This window comes from Eptatretus burgeri, chromosome 6 (genome assembly GCF_056783735.1).
Source record: "Eptatretus burgeri isolate ZD-2024b chromosome 6, Ebu_testis_v1, whole genome shotgun sequence".
Classification (NCBI taxonomy): Eukaryota; Metazoa; Chordata; class Myxini; order Myxiniformes; family Myxinidae; genus Eptatretus; species Eptatretus burgeri.
Window position 1 is genome coordinate 13,323,561 of NC_140966.1, and position 27,272 is coordinate 13,350,832.

General features: G+C 40.1%; 1 protein-coding gene across 2 annotated transcripts in view; it reads left to right on the forward strand.

Annotated features, from left to right (window-relative positions):
• Positions 1 to 27,272, forward strand: part of TNPO3 (transportin 3) — a 143,120-nt gene that overhangs the window by 94,838 nt on the left and 21,010 nt on the right. For both annotated transcript variants that reach the window (XM_085884079.1, XM_085884080.1), the window contains exons 17-21: positions 689 to 783; positions 1,078 to 1,234; positions 7,917 to 8,084; positions 9,742 to 9,854; positions 20,557 to 20,650. In XM_085884079.1, coding sequence (XP_085740205.1) covers positions 689 to 783; positions 1,078 to 1,234; positions 7,917 to 8,084; positions 9,742 to 9,854; positions 20,557 to 20,617 — 594 coding nt within the window. In that variant the 3' untranslated portion in view covers positions 20,618 to 20,650. The remainder of the gene's footprint in view (positions 1 to 688; positions 784 to 1,077; positions 1,235 to 7,916; positions 8,085 to 9,741; positions 9,855 to 20,556; positions 20,651 to 27,272) is intronic.

Genomic DNA, 27,272 nt, shown 5'->3' on the forward strand with positions numbered 1-27,272 from the left:
CATTATTGTAATATCCCACAAAATAGAGGCTCAGTCCTGTTGCTTTCTCATCATATACAGTTGCTGCCCTTTCTGTTGTCTTCTGCCTCTCTGATGGTCTTGCTCCCTCTTTTTCAGCCCTCCGCTCCTCACTCTTCCTCCAGGATACATGTGGTCTTCTAGGAACCCCCTCCTTGATAGCCTTTCAAAATCTCAGCTTGCTTCCCATCTCCACTTGTTTGTGCCGCTTATCTTTCACCTGTAGAATCATTTTACTGCATTAGTACAATACAGTCCCACTCTTCCATCCAGGGCTTCAATACAACAGGTTGTGATTATGTCACGCATCATATTCCAACCCAATCCGTGATCTTTTCTGCCGCTCCCACACTCACCCCCTCTCATTAGTGGGTAACTTTATTTTTCTTTCCTCTCTTCTTGTTCTCATTTTAATCCACCTGCCTGTTTGTGCCCCATTTTTTTCCCCCAAATCACCCCCAATGTCATTATTTTACCCTGATACTCTCCTGCCATCTGCACTTTGAGCTGAGATTTTGTATATATAAAAAAAAATCTCACTGTTGGCCTTGTTTTTTGTGCAGGGCAGAATGTGGTATCATCATCTCATGCACTTGAAACTCTCTGTGGAATGGATTATGTCCTTAGAATGGAGGTATAATTGTTCATTGCCATCTTATATTTGTTCTAGGCCTTCTGTGTTCCAACCTTCTCCCTGTTGGACCAGCCAAGTGGATTGCGGAATCATCCGGACACTGTGGATGACTTATTTCGCTTGGCGACCAGGTTGGGGCAGTTCGTTTTGAGCTCTCAGTTGTGCAATACTTACTTGTTGCGATCAGACAGTGTTGTCATTGATTGAACAAAAACCATCGTTGTTATTTTGGAGGAGGAGTTGGCATTATTCTTTGTGTAAAAGAAGGTAAATATTCAGATGCTGAACAAAGAGTGAAAGATTTGTTTTTCATAAACAACTTATTCAGGCCTTGAATACATGACAGTGTGTTTTATTGATCGTAGGATGATGTACAAATCAAAATGCTTTGCATCAAGAGCAACATTTTTTTTTAACTTTTTCAGGTTTATCCAGCGCAGCCCATTGACTTTGCTTCGCTGTGCTGCCATGCTGGCCATCCTGCAGTGCGCTCTTGCTGCAGCTACACTCGACCATCGTGATGCTAACTGCAGCGTCATGAAGTTCCTTCGGGACCTTGTCCACTGTGGGATTGTTAACGACGTGAGCCGACACCCCAAGCCACTCTGTGCTGACGATTTTCTCTTCCCTCTGCCCATACTTTGTCTTGTCGCACAACTTGTGTTTCCGTAAATTATATTGTTACCACAAAGGAGACAAGGTGGGCTTTATTTAAAAATAGATTATTCACTATTATGTTGTTATCCTTGTTTGTGAAAATGTTGCATTTGTGATTTGTATTTGTGTGTGATTAATTTGCATATATGCAAGTCTCATGCTAACACACAAAATAACTGATAATATACTTCTTTTAGTCATCTTCTTTTGCAATTTAAATCCTGAATTTTTTTTTTTTAATATTTGGTGGGCATTTTTCTTTACAGGAGTGAGGCTCATGGAAGAGCAAGGTTTAACTGACAGTGGGACAAACATCAAGGGAATTGAGAAACAGGATAAGAGGAGAAGGAGGTGGGGAGGAAACACTGAAACTCACAGGGAAAATGGTTGGGTTAGGAAAGGTTAATGGGAGTAATAAAGTAATAAATCATGGATCCCAATTGGAGAGGACAAGAGATGGTGGTGCACTGCTTGTTTGAAGTCCTGGAGGGAAGAGTGAGACAGTACAGCCTCTGGAAGGTGGTTCCTGCATCGATGGGATAAGTGAGGAATAAAAGAGATGAGGTGTTCAGTCCACCTGGATTTTTGAACCTCAACAAAGAAGAATGCATGCATCCTGGAGTTGCTTGGGAGTGGCAAAGGACTGAGAGAGCAGAGGGAGCAATTTTGGAGAATGGATGGGAGAAAACGGAGACCACTTAACCTGCCTGTGATGTGAGAGCAACAGACCTGGTGCCTCATCACTGGAGATTCCAATAATTTTGAGAGCTTTAGATTCCACAGAATCTAAGAGAGACCGATATGATGCTGGGATGCCTGCCCATAATGGAGAGCAGTACTGCATTGAGCTATGGAAAAAGCCTTGTAGACTGTGAGTAGCTTTGATTTTCCAAGGAAAGACTCAAATCGACAGAGCATGCCCACTCTGCAGCTGGCTTTGGAGGCTAGCTTTAGTATGTGGTTGGCCCAGGAGCAGTCATGGCTGCTGGTGAGACCTGCAAGTTCAAGAGGCCGAACGTCTTCCAGTGGCTGACCATGAAATATTGAGCTATGGACAAAGGCCTAGTCAACATTGAGTAGCTTTTATTTTCCAAGTAAAGACCTGGATCGACAGAGGATGTCTTGTCTGTGGCTGGATTTGGTGGAGGCGAGCTGTGCTATGTGGTCAGTGCAGGAAAGTTCATAGGTGATGGTGAGGCCTACTCTACCGGTCAAAAGCTTTAGAAAACCCCCATTATTCCAGTTTTTACTGAAATTTAAGCAGTTTAATGTTTCAATGGACTCTGAAATTAAAGCATAGAACAAATAAACAATTGCAGATAAAAAAAGAAATCATGGAATCGTTTTGTTGACCAAAATTTAATCTAAATTTTGCACTCATCAAAGTAGCCACCTTTTGCAGAAATAACAGCCGAACATACTCGTGGCATTCTTTCTCCAATGGAAATCAAATATTGTTTGGAAAGTTCTTCCCAACACTGTTGCAGAAGTTCCCACAAATGTGTTGCACTTGTAGGTTGCTTTGCTTTCACCCTTCTGTCCAGTTCATCCCAAACCAGCTCGATGGGGTTCAAGTCTGGAGACTGTGCTGGCCATTCCATGATTGGAAGCCTACCGTCTTGTTCTTTTCTTCTAAGGTCGTTCTGACATAGCCTGGAGGTATGTTTTGGGTTGTTATCTTGCTGTAGGATGAATCCCTGACCAACTCAGCGTGGATCAGAGGGTATTGCATGGTGCTGCAAAATGCAGTGGTAACGTTTTTGGTTCAGGGTGCCAGTCACTCTGTGCAAGTCGCCGACTCTAGATCCAGCAAAAGAGCCCCAGATCATCACGCTTCCTCCTCCATGTTTGACGGTTGGTGTCACACACTGAGGAACCATCCTTTCGCCTACTCGACGGTGTACAAAAACCCTGCGTGATGAACCGAAGATTTCAAATTTTGATTCATCGGTCCATAAGACCTTCTTCCAGTTTTCAGTAGTCCACTGGCGGTGCTTCATGGCCCAGGCAAGCCTCTTTTTCTTATTTTGCCATCATAGCAATGGCTTTCTTACTGCCACTTGACCTGTCAAACCTGCAGCTCGAAGTCTTCTCTTCACAGTTGAAACTAAGACTTCCTTACTTCAACCAGGGTTAAGCTGTGCTTGAAGCTGCTGTCCTGTGAGCCACCTATCACGCAAGCTGTTGACTCTCAGAAACTTGTCTTCTGATTGTGTTGTGGCTTTGGGTCTGCCAGACCTCTTCCTGTCAGAGTTTCCTCCAGTTTCCAAGTGCCTTTTGATGGTGTAGGGAACTGTACTCACTGACACCTTGGCTTCTTTGCAATTTCTCCAAAGGAAAGACCTACACTTTTAAGGGTTATAATGGTCTGTCTGTCTTCCTTTGTTAATTGTCTTTTTCTCGCCATTCTGATCGCAATATACTACTTCCTGCAGTGCAATATTGTCCAAATAATGTTTCAGAGGGTATCGCAACACAGTCTGTTCCAACACTGCTTTTATACAGACAGAGGGTTTGTGACTAATCAAAAAAAGTTAGGACACCTGTAGGAATTGTTTGCATCAACTTTCAAGGCTTAATTTACTTCCATTGCTGCAGAACAGCTGCAGTTGCTAACCCATTACTTGTTCCCTGAAAAGGGCCTTTTTTAACAACTCTGAAATTTACATTATTTTTCAGGTTATTCACTGGACTTGGACTGCTTAAATTTTAGTAAAAACTGAAAAATGGGGGTGTTCTAAAACTTTTGACTGGTAGAGTATATGTATATATATATATATATATATATATATATATATATATATATATATATATATATATATATATATATATATATATATATATATATATATATATATAGATATATATATATAGATATATATATAGATATATATATAGATACATATATATATATAGATATATATAGATACATATATATATATAGATATATACAGATACATATATATATATATATATATATATATATATATATATATATATTCAAGAGACCGAAGGACCAAGGAAATCGATGGGTGTTTGTTTTACTATCATTCCGGAGTGACTGTTCGACCAAGATTTTCAATGACTGAAGGAAATGTTCTATTTATCATAACAAAGTCGAACCAGGCACAGCAAATCCTGCCCATTTAAGGCATAAAGTTATTTTGGGGATCAAATTTAAATTTGATACATCCTTAACCTGAATGTTGATTATAAGGAATAGAATAAGGAATATTTTAGTCTTAGTTTGAAGTCAATTAAACCATTTTTGATGAAGTTATGACCATAAAATGATTTTGACCTTTCAAGGTCATGGTGTCAAATGAAAGCCAATAAAGGACTTGATATATGTCTTCCATAGTAAACACGCATATTCCTAACCTTTTTTGATTTATAATGGAAAATTTGTAATTTTGACCGACGACCATGACCCCCAAAACTCGGACCCTACCGATCTTCACAAATATGCATTTTTCACTATAGGAATGGGTAGGATTATAAGTGACAAATAGAAGAAAGTTCACTATAAGCTTAGTTTGAAGTAAATCAGATCATTTTGACGAAGTTATGAGCGAAAAACGATTTTGATCTTTTCGTGACCTTGACCTTTGATCCAATTGGACCCAAAAGTTAATGGGGTCGTCCAATGTTCATTGCCCACCTGTGGATTAAATTTGATAGTGTTTGCTAAAGCCGTTTTGCCGTAAAGTTGCTAACAGACTGACAAACAAACAAACCGGACGATTACAATATCCTGCTCTCTCTCCCTCCATTGGGCAGGATAATAATTTCCATATCAGATGCAGCTGCTGTCTCCCTAGCAGAGGGATGGGGGTACTGTACAACACAATGTGAAGTTATCTGCAAAAATGAAGAGATAATTTTCCAACGCATTGGAGAGGTCATTAATAGACATGAGGAACAAGACTGGGTCCAAAACACTGCTTTGGCCTTTGAGAATTCCAGACACCTCTCAAGAGAGGGAAGGAGAGGTTTCCATTGATGGCAGCATGTTGACTGCATGAATGGAAGAAGTCATAAATGCAGGAATGAAGGTGGATGGGTTCAAAATATATAATGTAGTTCTGAAAGTTACGTATTGCTCCTCAGAAAGGATTCGTTAAGAATCAACAGTCTTCAAAATATATAATGTAGTTCTGAAAGTTACATATTGTGTGCCGAGTAAAGCAGGATGCCAGACCTTGTCCAATGCCAGAGATATGCCCAGTGAGTCTGTCCTAACCTCTTGCTTGATATTTAGGAATTCAAACCATTGCTTGGAAAGGAGCAGAAGCATGTCCCGAATTAATTGACTGGGATGGAATCCAAACTGATGGTCAGAGATCAGACTGGAAAAAAAGGAAAGATTTGAGACTTGACCTAAGCTGTAGTGATAGATTGCATGAATTTGGTTGTAATTGTCGGTAAGCTTACCGGCCTGTAGTTGATGGGATGTTTTTGCACCGTTCTGCTGGAAGGCAGTGATGTTTGCTTAGTTCCTTGCAAGGGGGTGGTCGCCAAAGGAGGACAGACTGAATATGGCATATAGACGGGAAGCAAAAATGGCAGATCAGGATTTGAGAACATGGGTACTGATGCCAGCTGGGCTGTTCCTGAAGCAGAATCAAGTTGGACTGAACTTTCTATCCCTTCTCTGGTGAGAAGGACGCAGACATTAGTAGACATTGCTTGTGTTGGGGGTACGATGAGGCCAGAATCAGATGGATTGGGGATGTGACATTTGGAGGCAAAGACAGAGTTTATTCATTCTGCCTTAACTTGGGCAGAGTCTGCATCCTGAATTGCCCTTTGAGGAGAGGGATGGGATGGTGGGGGAGAAAATATCAGAGACAGACTTGACAAGGCACCACCACGACTTGTAGGAAGGAGTCTGTTTTGACATTTTGGCAATGAGATTTGTAAGATGATGGTTTCTGGCTTGCCTTGCGATAGGGACAAACTTTTAACTATCCTTATGGAAGGAATGAAAGCTTTCCCGAACTCAGGATATCTTTCCAAGCTGCTTGACTGCAACCTCCTCCCTACATGATTCAATATACCATGGTCAAGAGGATGGATGGGGAAAAACCACAGATGGGATGGGCTAAACCCGTACATGAAAGAAAGTAAACTTTTGTGAAAGTATTGCACGGTAGCATCAATATCAGGTGTTGTGGATATGGTGATCCAATCTTTTGTGAGAGGGCACATTGAAGTGATAGTAAAATCACTCAATTGTAGAGGCAGTGCACAAATTGAATTTGACAACAAGGTGGGATTAAAAAGCAATTTCTCTTAAAACCTTGACAAAGTTCTGATCTCAGGCACCAATCCTTCCAAACCTGCAAAATGTAGTGGCAAGCAAATTCAAACACATCAAGTGGAGGATGACAAAGAATAATAAAGGTATTGCTGAGGGGGAAAAGAAGCTATTCTAGAAATATTTTGCTGACAATTTTGACAATAGTACTCCATATGTAGGGATGGGACAGGAAACAAAATGACTGCCCAATCAAATGTGTACAATATAATATGCTGAAAAGCTACTTTAGAGTGCAGTGATGACCTTTAAAAGCCATACTTTTTATTCTCAAACGTTTTCATAATTAGCAAGAATGAAAAAAGGCGTCAAAATGCATCACTAAATTACCAAATCGCCAAATTGTTCATCCACCGAATTGTTGATAAATGTCATCCAGCCTTCACACAATGGCTAAAGGTGTGCCATTCCTTCCTCCCTTGTCTCGTTGTTTGTTGGGGATTCCATCCCCACATGTTTGTTTTTTTTTCCATTTCGTTTTTTCAATCTTTTTTATGACTTGTGTATACAGTCTATGCATATACAGTAGCGTAGTGAGTGCCTGGAGCCTAAGGTCAAGACTAGTGCCCAAAATGGTGGAGGGGAAGGGTGAGGTCAAGGCAGAGGAGGGGGGCTGCACGTCTGGGAGTCTCAGATAGCGCTGTTGGTACTCACCACTCTTCCCATCCCCTTTTCTTAATAGATATAGAAAAGAAGATATAAAATGTTGGAACCTTTTATTCATTTAATTGTTGATTCAGTCTCTCAGCTTATAGTCGGTCACCTTGGCTCTCAACCTAATAAGTATGTAGACCTACAAATCACCTTCCTTTTCTGTGCATAACCACTCAAAGCTTCACTGGACAACTTCATAAGAAGAGATTTTGACGCTGCGCTATAATTACCAACTTGCTGATTTCTTCCACCAAAATGACTGCATGTCTGGATGCAACGGATTTGTAAACAATTGACAGTTCAGAATATACTATATATATATATATATATATATATATATATATATATATATATATATATATATATATATATATATATAGTATATATACTGTATATAGTATATATACTGTATATACTGTATATACACACACACACAGTATAATATTTTTTATTTTTTGGTCCCACTTTATCTTTTTGATTTGTAGTCACTTGTTTCCTTGTGTGAAGAAACATGCATTTTATGTGTTAAACAACAGTTAACATGTTCAGATGATTTGCCACACATGTTGTAATGCATATTTAAAGATTGTCCATAACATCTCCTCGTCTTGTTTGTTGTATGCCCGTCTTTAGCATGAGAGCGATTTTGAAGCACGGCGGGAGCTCGTGTCTTCAATACTAAGTCAGCACGGTCAGGTGTTGGTGGACCGCCTCTTGCAGGCCGCTTGCTTTTACCTACCACCTTACAACCTGCCTGACCTTGCAGAGGTCCTCTGGGAATTGGAGCTGTTTGACAGGCCTGTATGCAATACATAATGCATCTCTTATGGCTACTTGATTTTTCTGTTGTTTGTAAGTGGTGGGATATTTCTCATTGCCTCCTTTTCATGAGCAGCATTTTGATGCCCTTCCCAAGATACCTTGGTGACATTAATAGATGACCATAAACTAGAGACTTGTGTCACTTGTCAACCAGACCAAGGGTAGACAAAAAAAAAATTATTTTTATTTATCATCAATAACCCTTCTTAGTTTACACTGAGCGACAACAATGCTAATTCTCGGATTAACTCAGGTCCAGGAGCTTCGAATCCAAATCCATAATACAGATGCCTTCAGTTACATTTTAACTCGCATCCTCTTGCATGCCAGTCCAATTTGAATTTATATCTTTGGCCTATGGTGTGAAAATGATGCTACAGCCACACCACCTGATCCATACCACTTGGTAATCATTGCTGTGGACTGGTAGTCTTTTTGAAAGTAAAATGTTTTTTATATTACTTAATTTCAGTTACACTTTTATTTTTTTACCATTGATTCAAAAATTGCTGCCTTGTTCTCTTGATGGAATAAAAAGGGTTCACTTTCTTAGCACATGTTAAAATATCAAGTTTCCTAAATCTCTAAAGTCCAAGGGCTGAATTTACAAGAGGTTTTTAAGAGAGACACATGTGGAATCGCTAATCGTGCGATGATCACCCGTTCAAAGTTAATCGCCAATCACCGAAGAGTGATTATCCAATGCGTGATCAAAACGTAATCACAGGTGTTTAAATATCAAAAACTTATTCACGTCGCAAGGGCATGTTTTAGAGTGTGTTTAAAAACTTGAAGCAAGCATTGCATGGTTTATAATTGGTAGTTTATATGGGATGGTGAATATGGATGTGTTTGGAGTACTTGAATTATCTCAAGAGGGGGCAGAAAAGGAAAGGAAAAGGGCAGTTCGCCAGTGTGCATTGAGAATTTTCGAGGATCGACCTCTGGAGAAGTGTGACAATCTCAAATTTGTCTGGCGTTACACACTCGAAACAATAATTTCGTTGGTTGCTAAATGTAGTGCAAGATGACCTGGATCAACCTACGATGAGGAGCAATGTGCTGAATCCCCTCCAACAATTGTCCGTGGCGCTGCAGCTCTATGAAAGTGCATCATTTCAATTGGATGTTGGAGATGCATGTGGTGTTTCACAGGCTAAACGGCTGTTTAGGTGCACACAACTAATTGGCTGTTTATCTCCCTTCGTAAATTGCTGTCTCGGCGGGCGATTAGCTGTGCACATACAATGATGTTTTTTGTCACCGTTTAAGGGTTAAGCATGTCTTAGCAAGACGCTCGTTAAGTGCCTTTCTTAAATTCGGCCTTCGGACTTTATTAAAATATTCCAGCGAAAGAGACTTGGAGTGTAAAAATGCTTCAGAGATCATGTGACAGGAAACTTTAGAGTGTGGATGTATAAATTGAACTCGGGCTTCTTGATGCATTTCCAATTTTCATGTCATCCCTAAACTGACAACAGAACAGAAGTGTAACTTGCATAGTTATTACTTATAGTGATTGTATTTGATTTGATGATACCTTTAGACCACTCCTAATGTTTGTTTGTTTTTTCTACTTTTTTTTTGTGTGCTTTTATTTTTTTTAATTTTTGTATGTGTGTATGCATGTATGCAGTCTTTCTGCCGCTGGTTAGAACACTCCCTCAAAAGCTTGCCAAAGGAAGCGACAGGTGGAGCAGTTGCTGCCACACACAAACAACTGACCGACTTCCATAAGCAGGTTACAAGGTGAATGGTACATGGTGTGTGTCATGGACTCTCGTTCCTTATTTGTATTATGTCCATCGAAAACGTTATGCAAACGGTATTCGTTGCCACCCTCTGGCAGAAGATTTTCCTCATTGTACACTTAAATGTTTGCTTGGTGTATGCAATCCACGACTTTCAAAATGACGTAATCCACCCCAGAATGCTCGGCGTGCATGCGCAACCCCCCCGCCCCCCCCCCGAGCAATGGGGGACATTGCCAAGTAATATAACAACTGTGAAACTACAATTCCAAAAATCCATAAATGTCACGAGTGGAAACCCTCACATAATTTCCTTCTCTTTTAAACTCGATCTCTTGGACCTCGGACACCGGCTGGGACCCAAAAATGTTCCACAGGTTTGGTGGGGCTCGCCCCAAAACTGATGATGTAGTTTGGGGGTGGACAGGCAGACACATTCCTGCTTTATAATATAAATGCCACTGACAAAATGTGTTTTGACATTAAATACCTTAAAAACTCACCAGATGCATTGTTTGTAATTGTTAAATAAGACGAGTGCAAATGTGTTTTTGTGTGGAGGTTACAAATTGAAGGGAGGGACGATGGGAGGATTCACTCAGATTGCTGGCCGTGCCAATTGATGTGAAACCTGTCCTTGTTGGACATGCTGAGGAAATATGTTTTGTCAAAACACAATCTTGGAGCTTCCCAGCTTCTGTTATGTTTGCTTCCCAGAGCACAAGGCACTGACTGCTGTTCTCACAACGGTGATTTTAATCTCTCCATTTCTTTCTTTGTGTAATCTAACACGATGTGACGCGACGCACAATAATTGTGAAGATTTTCTTTCCTGGTTAACCTTTCAGTCACATCACATCACAGCAGTAGTTTATGATTATTTGTTTTCCCATCCTGTGTGGCCCACTCCATTGGCTTTCATTAACCTCCGCCATCTTCGAAGATGGATGGAGGTTACTGTTTTCACCCCTTTCTGTTTGTTTGTTTGTTTGTGAACAGTATTACGGAAAAAACTGCTTGACGGATTTCGACGAAACTTGGTGGGGGGTTAGGTATGGTCCAAGGATCATGCCATTAAATTTTGGACTTGGTCTCCCCCCCCCCGCCCAAAAAAAATTGTTACCCCCCCCAAAAATAGAGAATTTTTTTTGCATTTCTACATGTTTTAAGTGATTTCCAACCCCCCAAAAAAATTGTTACCCCCCCCCCCCAAAAAAAAATTTAGAGAAAAAAAAAGTTTTTTTTTTGCATTTCTACATGCTTTAAGTGATTTCCAAACCTCCCAAAAACTGTTAGAGAAAAAAATATTTTTTTTGCATTTCTACATGTTTTCAGTGATTTCCAACCCCCCCCCAAAAAAAAATTGTTAGAGAAAAAAAATTTAGAGAAAATTTTTTTTTTTGCATTTCTACATGTTTAAAGTGATTTCCAACCCCCCCCCCAAAAAAAAAAATTGTTAGAGAAAAAAAAATTTTTGCAACTTTTTTTTCAACAAAATTTCGATTTCTTTTTTTTGCATTTCTACATGTTTTAAGTGATTTCCAACCCCCTCCCCCCCCCAAAAAAAAAATGTTGGAGAAAAGAACTATAACTGTCAGCACTGTTGACATCATATTTAATGAATAAGATATAAGGTTCACTTGAGTGACCCAGCAGTATTGGCGGCGGAGGTTTTGCACTCTCCTGAGTGCTCCCCCTCTAGTTTTAACTCCATTGGTCCGAACAAGATGGTGCTGAAGTGGCTCACTTTCTGTTAAGCTGTATAATCTGGTTTTGATTATCTGCTCAACTATAAACTCAGATTCGGATGGACAGAGAGAGCAATTGATTTCTGCACAAACTACAGGTGGCACTTCATCAACCTTATAGAATGTCACCCACACTCCCTCCTCTACCCTACGCTCCTCCCTCCCTCCCTCTGCCTGCCACCCCCAGAAGTGATGCTCCCTCTAGTTCAGACTCCTGGGCCAATATTCATACGATACAACAACAATTTGTATTATTGAAATAATTTGCTACCTATCTGTGAAAGTATCATTGCCACCTGCTATGTCTCACTGCCAAGTTAGCCCCCACCCCCCCTCCCCCTTTCCCTCACAAACTTTAATCCACTTCACTGTCGTATATTTTGTTGCTCATTTGGTCTTTTTGTGTGTGGCTTTGTATGCATCATTCATTTTGAATTTTTTTTTTCAGTCTCATATAAATCACTCATGCTTACTTTTGAATGAACACAAGTGTGGGGATGTTCTTTTCTTTTTGGACTTGAGTCTGACTGTGACCGTGATACGTGGCAGCTATCTTTTTATTATTGTTTTTTTGAAATCCTGCTTTTCCTTCTTCACTCGATGCCACCATTCCTGATATTGATATTCACTGTGCAAATATAGTATCCATTATGGAATATCTACTTCCTTATGGTCGGTCAATCATTGAAATATTTCTCCATAATAATATTAGTGACCAATCCAAAATCAAATATTGAACCTTCCTTATTGCTGGCCTGTGTGCTTCAGTATTTCCTCTCATAATCCGAATCTTGTTACTGGTGGAGAGGAAAGAGGAAAACCTTTTTCTTTGCTTGCATCGGCCTGTTTACTTCTCCAGATGAGTGATTGGACAAAAGCATTTTTTCTTTTTAAAAATTCTTTCGTTTTTGCTTCACTTGAAATACTTTGGTTCAAATTTATTGTCGAGAGGAAGTGAAAAGCCAAGCACAATTCAATCCTTGGCTTGGCCTTTTTCATGTTCTCATTTGAGTACCAGGTTCGAATCTCATTCAATGTCCTTGTGATTCCCAAAAAGGTATGCTGTCTCCAACCGATCCTTGTCCTGTGCATGATTTTGAGTTCTACCATATGGTTCGGCTCACTGTTAAAAAAAAAAATCATGAAACTTGACATTGTTGATCAGGTGATTAACTCCATGCCAATGATGTGTCTCACCCGCGATGGCAGCTGTATCCATGATGTATCATCTCTTGAGCACAGCTGTTCTGCAAGTGAAAATAGAAATACAATGTACAAGTTTTCCTAAAAGTTTGCAACAGGCCAACACCGATCATTTTGAATAGAGTAGCCACAGAGCTATTATTCTGAGGTCATCGTTTGTAGTTTTAACTGCCAAACTGCCTCTGAGAATACATATCTGAGCCTACACTTTTGTCGAAAATACAAAGGCTTTGGCCTGCCTTAAACTGGCAGTGGAACCTTCACTTCTACAGTTGTAGCCGTATGGTATAAATTATTTTTAATCTTTTACCTTGTGCTGATGTTTAATGTTGCTGCTTTCCTATGCAGATAAGCTGTCTTAAACTATGCACAACTTTTGCACAGCAATTTAATTTTTAATTGCATGATGGTGCCACTGTGCTGGAGATTTTGTTACTCGATGCTAAAAATGCACTTCAGTCATCTCTGCTACCATCACTTGCTCATGGCACGTGCGGTTGTGTGCCATTCACAATGCCCACTTGTTTGCTGGTCAAAAATGTGCCACATCTCCAGCCACAGGTCTCAGAACACTGTACGCATTGTACGACTCACAATGCAGCTTAAGAAAGCTGACGTGCTTGGAACTTCCAGGTAGTTGACTGTGAGATTAAAAGCGCCCTCAAGCTAAAACTCACGTAACTGTCCGAGCTAGATTTGGATGATGTGATGTTTGCCAGTTCGGAATTTCTGTGACCTTGTGCCTCAAACCCTAAAGCAGCTCAGCAGTGTCCAAATGTCTTTCTCCAGATTTTGTGCAGTTACAGCATATCCGCACCGTTTGTTTACTCAAGATTCCTTTTGTCTTCACCCTCCTTCCATCAGTAGAGCGCATACCTCCACCAGACAGAACAGTTTACATTTTGTATCCCATTGTTAGGCCGGATCTTAACCCAAATCTTATCGACTTGTTTTTGTTACCAACCCAACTCATCCATCATTTTTGCCAGAATCCGTGCACATTTTGAAACATCATGTGATACTGTATCTCCTTTTTTGTCCCCGTTTCTCAATGATGAAGAATCACTTGTAAAAAAAAAAAAAAAATTCATTACCGTTTCTGGATCTTCACCAAAATCGAATCAATTTGTCCTTGTCACACACCCAACCTGTCTATTAGGTTTCGTCAAAATCTGTCCATAACTTTTCGAGATATCCTGCTCACAGACAGACAGAGCTGATAAAAGGGAGGGTTCCAGTTTCTTCCCAAGGGGCTGGGACTGTACTTGCTGTGAGGTGGTGTTGCTCCTTAAGATCTGTCCTTGCAGGAAGTCTGTTTCTGAGCTGGACATCAAGCTGTTGACATATCATTTGAAGGACTATTACAACATTGTCATTACATTGCAAATGAGGTCGACCTATTGGACGAGACCATCATGAGACTGGTTCTTTCAAGGCTCCAGTGATTGATTGATACATGCTACGTGATCACATAAGTACAGACCTGAAACGGGTGGGCGTTCTGTGCTGTCACACAGATCCTCGTACACATAATCACAATAACAGCCTAAAACTTCGATGTGATGAATTCTTGATGTTTCAGGCATCCAGCTTCCTTTCCAACTCAACAGAGAGAGTCCTCCTTCACCTCATACATTAGGATGAAAATAATCAAATTGTTCGGGTTCATTTTATTTTTCCGAGAGTCTAATTTCATTCCAGATATGATTTGGTGCAGGAAAGCAGATGCAGTGTGTGCAATGCAATACTGGATATCTGCTTTGTTTTCGGCAATCTGAAGTTGAAAAGCTGCCAAAGTAAAGAACCTTTCCACACTTCGACTTGGTGGTCATCCACAAAGGGGGGAAAGTTTGGAGGGGGGGGCTCTGGAGTGGGGAAGAAGTCACTCAATCCATGAATTTTTGTCTTCTCCCAGCTTATGCGGATTATAAATGGCTTTCTCTCTTCATTTATCACGAGGGCAAAATTGATCGACTTGATGATCTCTGCTAGAATGGCCACACCATTTGTATCATCCACATTTGAGAGGTGGATACGACCAAAGGTAGTTTCACACGTATTTCGGCTGTTGCTCTGCCCATAGCCTAACAGTCATTGGCTGTATTGAAACTGGTGGTTGCAAATGCACAGCTGTTTCAGACACCACAATAACTCTCAAAATTAATGGAAGTTAGCCCATTTACTTTGACACAGGAAACTGTGTGTTGCTAAGAATGAGTTTGAGCATGACGATCAACTTCGCACTCTGAATAACTGGTGATTAAGTAATTTACACAGGGTTGGGCTGTCTCCACTCTTGACAGTATTTATATATTTTTTTGCCCATTGTAGTTACCACTGATAAAGGTGACTGCGACTTTATAGCCACGTAGCATGTATCAATCAATCACTGGAGCCTTGTTTGCTGTTTGGATTGAAATAATAGAAAAGGCTGAGGTGTCGCAGAATTCCTTTGATCATTACCCCATGCACACAAAGTGAAAAGCGGGGTTAAGCAATTGGTTATAATGTCCGTTTGTCTCTCTGTCTGCCTGTCTGTAAATGTCAGTTTATGATCAAGGAACAACTTATTTATATTGACTAATATTTTGAACATTAATTGGACCATGAATAGGAACACAACTTTGCCGTTTTACCGTACTTTGGTTTGAATTTGTCCCGATCACACATGTGCAGAGGAGTGAGATTATATTTTTACTCTGTCTGCCTGCTTGGCAGTCAAACAAAATTGAAAATCATTCCAAACAGGAAACGTATTGTTTGTAAAGATGTTATAAAGGACACAAACAACTCCTCCATTGTGTGCGGCACACGGCTGCAGGTAGCATCATTGGTTGAGGGTGCAACTATGCCACTGATGCAATACCAATATTACCAGTACAATGGTACTCATTTTGTCGACCTCAGAAGGATTACAGGCTGAGTCAACCCCAGCTGGTGTTAATTCCATGGCCGACAGGGGCTAGAACTCAGGACTCAGATCCCAAGCCAGCCACCCTAACCGCGAAGCAAACACCAGACTTACACATACAACAGGTACAAAGAAGGAATGTGGCGTGTTCGATAAGGTGGTGTGATTGACACTGCGTCAATGGCAGTCAATTCCACAATTAATTTATTTCTACGGCTTTTACAATCTTTATTTTATTTAAATTTAATTATACACTTTAACACTGTAGAACACAAATCACCTTCGTAATACTTCCAATAACATCCAGTTTTGCAGTTCTTGGAAAGTTCTCGACTCCAGACAGAGGGTGGTGTCGATGTGTGGTCGGCGTGTAAGACTGCTTCAATCGTGCAAACCTTTCGGAAGTTTTTTTAAAACGATCTTTACTATAACTATTTAAAAAAAAAATTGAAGTAGATATTGAACACTGCGTGGGGTATTTTGTTCTATAATCTCTCTTTTTCTTTCTTTATGAATTCCTGCCACTTGCCTCACATACTGCACTTTATATCGTGTGGCTATTGATGTGCTTTACTCTTTCTAAGCAAAATCGCTCTTTACAACCATTGACTGACTCAATCACTCACTCACTCACTGATATTAAAGATCAGGACCTTCCGGGTGACGGAGAAAGCTGAAATATGTGTGCTGATGGAGAGTGAAGCCAGTACCCAGAATAATTCGCAGAACCGTTGGCCAACATCCATAAATGAAAAAAATATACAGGTGAGTGACCCAAGACAATGGGGGAGCACACCCCGTGTGTGTGTGTGTGTGTGTGTGTGTGTGTGTGTGTGTGTGTGTGTGTGTGTGTGTGTGTGTGTGTGTGTGTGTGTGTGTGTGTGTGTGTGTGTGTGTGTGTGTGTGTGTATATATATATATATATATATATATATATATGTATACATATATATATATATGTATATATATATATATATATGTGTGTTAATGGGGTATGCTTACACATTAGTAAGCATACAAACCGTGCTTCTCCATTGTCTTGGGTTGCTCACCTGTATTTGATTTTTCATTTATTTATATTTTCATTGACGGATGCTTTCCTGCGGTTCTGTGTTTATTCATTTTTTTTTTCCAGTGTGTGGTCTTCAATGGCAATTGGCACACAAAATCTCACCTTTCCACATCACCCGGAAGGGGCTGATCTTTAATATCAGTCAGTCAGTGGTTCAAAAGAGCTTTATATATCTAATAAATAAGATTCATCAGCTGTCTGTCTGTCTGTCTGTTCACGTTTTTTGAAAGGACCACTGGGTCGCCAACCACCAAATTTGACACACAGCCCAGGTCCGATCCAGGGAATGTCCTGAGGGTATTTTCATCCTCCATCTGAGCATTTAAAGATCACTTTTCTGGCTTTTTTCATTCATATGCAATCTCATTGGTTAACAGATTACATGTGGCGTATAACACGGCCAAAGGCCAGCACACCAAATTAGTCGAGCTGCTTTTCCACCCATTGGATCACTGCACCGCTGGCCTGACTCCACGCACAATTGGAATCTAACTAAATAAATCTAATAAATAAGATTCATCGGATGTCTGTCTTTTGTTTGCGTTTTTTGCAAGGACTGCTGGGCTGCCAACCAACAAATTTGGCACACAGCCCAAGTCCGATCCTGGGATTGTCCTCAGGGTATTTTCGTCCACAACCTCAGCTTTTATAGACCCTGAAGAACCATAAGACCTTCTTTTCTTTTGTTTTTTTTACATGCTTGAGAGAAGACTTTCTGCATGCTTGGGAGATGAGACCTCGAAGACCCATAAGACCATTGAATTCCCCGAACACTGTTAAGATCCATAAGACTCTTGAATACCCTGAAGAGCTGTGAGACCCCAAAGACACTTAAGACCTCAAGACCCCTTTACCGACTGGTGTTACCTTAAGACCGCTTTTCCCACACTGTTTCCTTCCCACCCCCAACCCGTCGGTTCTCCTGCCCCCAATCCGCTTGTCTCATTATCAGCCCCGCCGGCTCTCCTGCTTCTCCCACTTCTCAGTAGCCGCCCCCACCCCACCCAAGCAACGACGGGTAATCCTTCTAGGTGTGTGTGTGTGTGTGTGTGTGTGTGTGTGTGTGTGTGTGTGTGTGTGTGTGTGTGTGTGTGTGTGTGTGTGTGTGTGTGTGTGTGTGTGTGTGTGTGTGTGTGTGTGTTATTTATTTATATTATGCATCTGGGTTTTTCCTGCCATAACGCTTTATTTTGAAGTTTCTGTTGTAGAATAATACAAATGGTGCTGTTGGAAAGCTAATAATCGATTTACTTGGAACAAAAATTATTTTTTCATCACAAACTTGCCTGTTTTAAAAGCCCGTGCTTCCAGGATTCCAGGGAAAAGAAATGGGACCTCAAGCTTTAAAGGCCCGGTCACACCTTGACGTTTTAGCCAGCGATGGCAACGTGTTAAAATTTATGTAAAACGCTGGCTTACGTTGAACTTTTGATGTTTTTTTTTAAAGATTCGGACGTATTCATAGCGACTTGGTCTTATGTATAACGCATTGGTAACTACACAGAACGTTTCGTTGTGTTATAGATAACTTATACCAACGAATGCTGAACCTGTTGTCGGCCTACACAACCGATGCCCAACGATAGTCTCACTCAGGCATAGCGCGTTGCACGCATCGCCGACGATGCCGTGACGTAGCCTATTAAAAGGCTGACGCACAACGATTCAAATCATAACTGCCGTAGAAATGGAAGGGTCAACATCGCGGTCACACCTTGGCGATCTTGCCAGCATATGCCGACGTAACAAAAAGTGTGTCTAAAACGTTGGGGCACGTCGAATACGGTATGGGTAAGTTTGGTATGCGCGAGTAGAACGCTAAATACGCTATCATAAGTCGTAGTAAGTAGAGTACGTCAAGAAATTTTGAACATGTTCAAAATTTTACGACGTACTCGGCGTATGACACACGTTCGCATGCGATGAGGATAAGTTTTACACACGATATGTGGACGCTTACACACGTCCACAAAGGCTACTTATAAGCTACTCATAAGTCGAAACACGTCGCGGTAATGTCTTTTTTACGCGAAACTTATTTCTAACTTATGTTTGACATGCTTTGAACCAATTCTTTACGTAGCCCCAACACACATCGACGCATGTAGACGTATTCCAATGACGTCTTCCGGTCGACAAAAAAAAAAATGAATGTGTTTCTAGCTTACAACTGCCATATAAAGACGTGTTCCCAGCGGTTTTGGGAATTGGTATATAAAAATGCTGCTCATAAAAGGGGAACCCAACAGTGTTTTCGAGTCCTTTTTGAGTCGATGTCCATGTCAGCAGTAACAGTATCAGTATCAGTATTAGTATTAGTATTAGTAGTAGTTTGTTCATGTTGGCAGTAGTAGGTGGGTGTGAGGGGGAGGGTGTGGGTTATGATGGATCGTCCTTGCGTCCGCGTGTCCACGGGTAGGTTCATAGGCTGCCACTCAACGATTTAAATGGCTGCATCTCCACTATTGAAAGTAGACGCTTGCGCTCAACAATTGGATTTTTTTTACACTCAACGGCTTTTAAACGGTACCACTCAGCTAGTTTCATTGTTTACAATGAACGATTTAAATTGCTGTTACTCGCCTTTTTTTTTTTTTTTTTTTTTTTTTTTTTTTTTTTTGACGCTGGGGTTTGGAAATTTGAAACGTTTCTTCTGAACGTGTTAAAACGCTCAAACTCGACTATTTTAAATAGACGCTGCCGATGGACAATTGGAATCATAGCCAAGCTAGACATCGAAGTGTGAACATCCTCGTCATGCCCAAGAAAAGTTTGAAGAATGCTGCAAATAAGTGTCCTGGCCGTGGCCGTGGACGCTCACGCAAGGACGATCCATTATACCGACGTCTTTCAGCCTATGAGTAACTTAAAAGTAACGTCTGTCGACGTGTGGCAACGATCGCGTAACGTGCCAACAACACGTTAATCATAGGTAGGAAATAAGTTTCGGGTACTCTAAACATTACCTCGGCGTGTCTCAACTTATGATTAACTTACAAGTAGCATGTGTTGACGTCTGTCAACGATCGCAGACCGTGCCTACAACTTGTGGCCAGCGTAGCGGAACGTGTGAGTCATACGCCGGCATACGTCGTGAAATTTCAAGCATGAAAAAATTTGAGGACAACCGAAAAGTACAACGTTTAAAGCCAACGTACAACGACGTATGGCAACGTACTATGACGTATGCCAGCGTGCTCTCAATGTTATCAAAACTTACCCATAACGTATTCAACGTGTGCCAGCGTTTTAGAAAAAAAATTCAAAAATCGGCATACGTTGGCTAAAACGTCAAGGTGTGACCAGGCCTTAATGTAACAGTTCCAACAGTAACATTTATTATTCTATGACAGCAGGAACCCTTTAAAACAACACTGGAGGAGCAAAGAAAAGGAAATTTCTTGAAGTAATTGCCATCATCGAAAATGATGCCTCCGATTTCGTCAGCTGAGGCATAATGAATATAGAATGGTGCATTGAAGAAACAAACAACAACAGCCACGACAACAAGAATTATGTGTTAAAAAAGTTCCTTTTCACGTGTTTTACTTCATTTTACATCCTCATTGAGATTCACTCAAGCTAGATTATGCAATATGTTTGTGAAGTAGACCATGCTTTCTTTTGATTAAACCTGCCAGCGATGCGACCGGAGTCACACCTATTGCTGTTAAAAGAAGAATAGTAGATCAAGTGACCTAAAATTTTTGGTTGAGCAATAGGACGCACTCAACTTTTCTGCTTTTTGTTGTTTTCTCTTCTGCAGTGCTGAGAACTGTAACAATGTGTGTTGGGCTCTGCGAGAGTTCACGAAGCTCTACAGATAGCTAAAGATGGGCACTCGGCATGCGCCAAACAAGGTGAGCGAAGTCAGGATTTGCTCTACCACTGACTTGACGTTGGGTATATGTTTGCCCATGCAGTGCCTTCGATAAATATTATACTAACTCTCCACGTTTGTCCAGAGTACCATGCGCCTAATGTTGAACTTTATCTACTACTGTCAAGTACACTATGCCACAGTTTTGTGATGCCCAGTCACTGAGTGTGGCAGTTGTTTTAAGACTTTGTTCCTTTTATGGTAAAGCAGGGTGGAAATAGGGGAGAGTCTTCCCACTTCCTTTGTGTAAGTTAAAGATGGAAAGGAAATTTTTACAGGGCAGTTGGAGCCTCAAATTGTGAAGAGGATAACTTTGAGGGATGAATCTAAAACTTTATTTAAACTAAAGCTGTGCTGGTGGCAAGACAGAGTTAGAGAAACTTTACTGTGGTGCTGAAGTTTTATTTGTACATTAGTTAAAGCTCGTTTGAAATATATAACAACGATGTTCGATTCATTCGTATGGCATGATGTAAAAAGAAAAAAATTATGAAATGAATTGTATTTGTTCCAAATGGATTTTTTTGTAGCAATAAAGGTGGGACAACAATGGCAAAAAGGAGTTTCCTTGGAAGTGTTGTTTCTAGTTTTGGGAGTTCCTGAGTTTACTTTGCTCTCATTTGCAACAACTATTCTGTATCAGCCTGGATTAGACATGGAAAATCTCCCTCACCTGACTTGTACATTTTCACATTTCACATGGGGGGGGGGGGGTCTTTTGTAATTCTGACACTGTACTAATTGCCAACGTTTAAAAATGCAATTTAAAACGATAACGAAAACTTCTTTCCTTGTAAAACGTTTCTTTTGAGCAGTTGTCACATAGCAAAGTGCTCATGTTTTCCTCGCTGCGTAATATTTTCCTCATCGTTAAGTGCCATCCAGTGTGCATCTGGTATGGATAATTTAATTTGCTTTTGCGGTCAAGACTCGGTCATTTGCAGATTATATTCCGAACATCCTGTTTATGTTAACAGGCAGCAAGTCGAGTGCAATGCAATATCAGCTTTGCTCCCTGGAGGGGGTTTCCCACGTGCCAGCTCGGCATGACAAAATCGACATCTTTGAGCACAGATCTGATTTGGCGAAATAGTTTATGGCCTGACGTTTTAATGAAAATTTTATGTGTGTATATGTATATATATATATATATATATATATATATATATATATATATATATATATATATATATATATATATATATATATGTATATATATATATATATATATATATATATATATGTATGTATATATATATATATATATGTATATATATATTTATATTTATTTATATATATATATATATATATATATATATATATTTATATTTATTTATATATATATATATATATATATACATACATATATATATATATATATATATATATATATATATATATATACATATACATATATATATATACATATTTATATATATATATATATATATATATATATATATATACATATTTATATATATATATATATATATATATATATATATATATATATACATATATATATATATATATATATATATATATATATATATATATATATATATATATATATATATATATAATTATAATTATAATTCCTGTGAGCTGGTGAGGGTTCATTCCCGCAGATAAAGTGAGATTGTTGAACAACCTTCAAGTTGGCAACACACCTCTGCTGCGCATATAACAAGCCCTGGACCAATACAAATTAAAAGATCTTGAAGGCCTTAGATTTGCAACATTCAGGAAAGCCAGAGCTGCACAGATTTGCACTTAGTGATGACATGTAGTTTTAACGACAACATCAAATACAATCCCCTTTACTGTTATGGTACCAGGAACCACATATCACACCAGCTATTGCAGCATATATCCTGACTCGCAGGATGTATGTGCCAAACATCATCCTTTCTATCATCCGCAAACAGATCTGGAGAGGCAGCCAAGAAAATGATAATTAAAGGATTGATGAATCCTCTGGCTATGCACAGACTGCACAAAGCAAATGTGATTGAAGCCCGCCCGATTGCTCGTATTTGCATCGCTTTACAACTGATCACACAAAAAAATAGTTAGGGCCATTTTTGTATCTCTTGTGCAATTTTTTTTCCCAACACGCATGGGCCTTTTCTCTTTTTTTCCTTCCCCGTTTCACTTGTTTACTTGACTATCCCAGGCGACTCAAAGATGTAAAGCACTCACCACACACCGCCTTCTGCCTTTCTTCCTGGTCCACCATCTTAGGTATGCAGCGAAGTGCAGTCGACTATTAATGTTGCAAACGAGAAAACATCTGAAAATGCAAAGCCTGTCCATGTCCGATTTGAATTCAGACAACTTCTTCTTCCGTATGCTAAACATGACAAACAGCTGAAAGGAAATACAAAAAAATTGACGATTTTTGGTGAATTTGACCTCAAAAGCAATAGGCCTCATTGACCGAATATGCAAGCCCTGCTCAAATTTCAAATCAATCGGATGAAAATTGACTTTTATGCACCCTTGACCTTTGACCTTTCGATCAAAAAAACAAACAAACCCCAAAACAATCGGCTTCTACATTTTGATTGGTGAACCAATTCAGTTTCCCAACATGCAAATTCTTAAAATTTCAGGTCAATTGGATGAAAATGGATTCTTTTATGTGATGTTGACCTTTTGACCAAATTATTAATTTGGCTTCTCCATATTCTGATAATAAAGCTTTGTTGAAAATTTGATGACAATTAGCTTAAATGGTTAAAGTTATGGCTCGGGCATGCACATACGCACACATACATGCATGCATACACTCAGTTGCAGATGAAGTGTCAAGGCTGATTATGAGCGTCTCCAGTTTGTCAGGGGAGATGTGAAAGTTGGAAAGAATGCATGCTGTGAGAATTATGGAAGGTACTAATCGAGATGCAATGGAATAACAATATTTGTGAAGGTGTTGGTTGGCAATATTACATCATGGAAATGTTCATAAGGGCATGTTTACTGCTGTGCAAAATGAGGAGCATCTGACTTTTCAAGTGTAAGCCCCTCATCACATCAAGAGGAGGTAATGTAGTTGGAGCTAGTGATGTAAATTAAGGAAATGGGTAAAACATTAAATGGACTGTTTCCAAAATCAAATGTGAGGGGGGGGGGGGTTTAACATCATCTTGGTCAAAGATTTAAGAACTGGTTCAAAGATCAGGGTGAAAGATCAAGGGTCAAAGACCAGAGGTAGTTGTTCCATTGGTTACGGGATTTAATAGAAGAAATGGGAAAAGTCAGTGAGGTTTAAAAAAAAAAAAAAAACGAGGAGCAAAGATGAAGATGATTCGAGAAGTGGAGAAAAAAATGGGGCAGTCTCCCCAAAAATGATTGGTATAAGAGAATGGAATAAATCATCAATGTTTATTCATCCCATGAGGTGCGAATATGCTGAGTTCAAAAAGGAGATCGTTTTGTTCCTTCAGATGTCTGATTGCCGTGGTAAAGAGAAAAACTTGCTTCCCAATCTATCTCTACCAATGGGGAGTGGATGGAAGGTTTTCAGCAAATAGAACAAAATAATCGAAAAGAAAAATATAAAGTAACTTTGTTTGCGTGAAAAGGGTACAAAAACACCCGAGGCAGATGAATTATCACCAGTGACCAAGTAATGTGGATGTTCATTGATCATTGAACTGGGGACCATAACATTATGGGTGAAAAATGAGAATCAATGGAACAAGCCATACAATCACAACCACAGCATTTTCTATTCTACACTAGTGTCGGAAGTCGCACTTAGCATTTGTTTTCATTCCTGCCAACGATGTGATGATCAGAGAAATGGCCATTTATAGTTCTTCCAATTTAGGATAATTAAACTCTTCCCCTTTGTCTGTGAAAGTTTTATTGTTTCACATATTGATCAGCATTGCTTTTTAGTGTGGTGGAGAGGGAAGGGGGCGGGGGGGGGGGCTTAAGCAGCTGAATTAATTCAGCAGGTAAGCAGTCCAAGAAATTATCATGCTTCACTATTTGTATGTAATTCACATCCACATAATTATATTTCCAAAAGATCTCTCGACTAAAAATGCCTTGGTCCCCAGCTCCTCCCATCTCCCCACATTTTTCTTCCATAAGACTGCTCTCTGCAACACATGTACTTACTCGTGTCTTACACTGAGGTTGAGAGGTTCTTCATCAATCTTGACATCTCTTCTGCAACTTGGCCTGATGGTGCTGTTGTCCTCAATATCTGTGCTTCAGCACTATCCTCTCCTTTTTCCTTTCTCCTGTCTGGATCTCTCTCGTGTTGTCTCCTGGCCTGTCTTGGAAAGTTGCAAGTGTCATTCCGACTCACAAGGATGGTTACAAATCTGATCAATTCAACTAAAGACCTGTCAGCCTTCTCCCCATCAAAAGTAAAGTAATAGAATGTTACAACTGCAGAACTTGAGGATAATCTTTCCTCCAACACCGAATATCTGATCATATGTTTGACCTGCACCCCAACTATTATACACAGGTGTCCTCATATCATCGCTGTGATGCTTCTTTTAACCAAACAATTGACGGAGATCGGGGCCATCTCTCTGAAACTTTCAATACAGCTTTGCCTTGGCTGGGATTCAAGCTATCTGCGAATTGTAATCGGGGAGCATTTCTTGAATGGTTATCAGATTTTCTCTGTGAGCAGAATCAGGTCTTGTTCCATGGCATTATGTCCTCTTGAGTTGGTGTCCTGCAGGGGGAATGTCTAGATTAATAACCTCATGGATTCCTTGGACAATATTCTGTACAACATTGCAGATGACACCCCACCACACATCTGATAGACTGCTGCAGTATCTATCTCTACAGATCTGAGGGGAGGGTGGGAGAATGGGGGAACTCATTGGTCATCTTGCTGTGATGTGTTTCAACGCAGGAAAATCAAATGCTCTTACTCTGTCCTTTTCAAGCATCAGCTTTTGATCCTCATTTCCTTCTTTGACCAAACCTGGAAGAGATGCGGTCCTTGGAGTTCCTCAGTCTCGCATTCTGTCACAACCCGTCTCTATTGGATCACCATCAAACTGGCTTCCAAGGCAGGCTGGCATGTTTTCCTGGCAGAGCTGAGTCCGTTCTGAGCTGTTTCATGGTAATTTCATTGTATAAGGATTTCATGTGACGTCTCGTGGAGAATGGGTCCCCTATCTGGGCTAGTAAAGCTGCTTCCCGTATGTCTCCTGTGGAGAACTTCAAGGCTGTCCATGTTACTCTCTCTTCACAAAGGGTTGATCTTTACAACAGCTTGCGCGTGGGTCAGGCCGGGTGACTCACGGCAGGCTTGGCAGTACATTTGAAGGCATTCGTTGACCAGCCAGTCTTTTTCCATTGGGCTGTAATTCATTGCTTTGAGAGTGTTTTATTTTGTTTCCGTGACTTTGTTTCATTCTGAACGCTTGTTGATGTACTTAGCATGGAATTGGCTTGTTCTTGTTTACCACTAATTCTTTTCACGAACCGATCCATATTTACAGTCTGTGCCAATGATTAAAGACCTATCTGAGTGCTGTCACTGTCGTACAAGATTGCGTATGCTTCCACGTCTCCCGTTTTCACAGAGAACCAATCAGGGATGCAACCGTTAAAAAAAAAGTGTTTGTTCATTGTCATCTCCTTGACATTCAACGAAAGGGGATGGATTTATTATTGGACTGATAGTAGTTGATAGCTCCCAGGCCCTGTAATCGTCCCACGTGAATTAAATATATATATCGGGACCTGAAACCTCCCAGGGATGCATCATTGCAACACCGGGATCGGGAGTGGAACCCATACCCCGCACGGAACAAAACTCGTGCCTTGTTATTGCAGAAAAGGGAGGGTGGGGTTAAGATTTTAACCTCATTGCTTTTGTGAAAAAGATGTCTTTAAATTCCAAAATCTCATTTTTATGCAAAAAAGGGGTTACACCTTCTCTCAGCACTCCATGAAAAAGTTGGGTTGTGTCAAGATCGTAGATACACATGGGTTACACAACATTTTCTTTCGTGACACCTCCATGGGGCATGTGCACCGTTTGTGTGCATCGCGTGCACTTGTAAACTTGCAAACAATATTTGTATCACGTATCGGAAAGCACGTGCTGCCGGAACACTTCCACAGGTATGATGTGTGGAGTCCCTAGGGACTCGAGGTGCAAGGCGAGTGAAAAGACTCGGCCCTCGTATGCATGGTGTGCGATGTTTGCGATAAACTTAGAAGGAAGGTTTAGTTGCATTTCCCAGATGTGATTTTATAACAGACATCGTAAACTTCGCTTTGATTTGATTTCATAACTGGAATTCAGCAGGATTGCTCGATTTGAGTACATTTAATGGTTTGACTTTTGCTTGAGAAGAATGTAACTTTTCAAAATCCATGAGGAATGCGGACACTTCTTTTTTTTTTTTTGGTCATAATTTTGCTGGAGTTACGGGTGAATCGTCCATCGCACCCATGTATTTTGGACAGTAGCCTGTCTCATGCCCCCATTCCTCTGTTTCTTCAAGAATGATGGCTTTATTTTTTATTTTTGAAAATAAAGTCAATGCTCGTGGAAGAGTTGGAACGTAGAGTGAATCATGATGAAACAGAACTAAAAATAGAGGGGG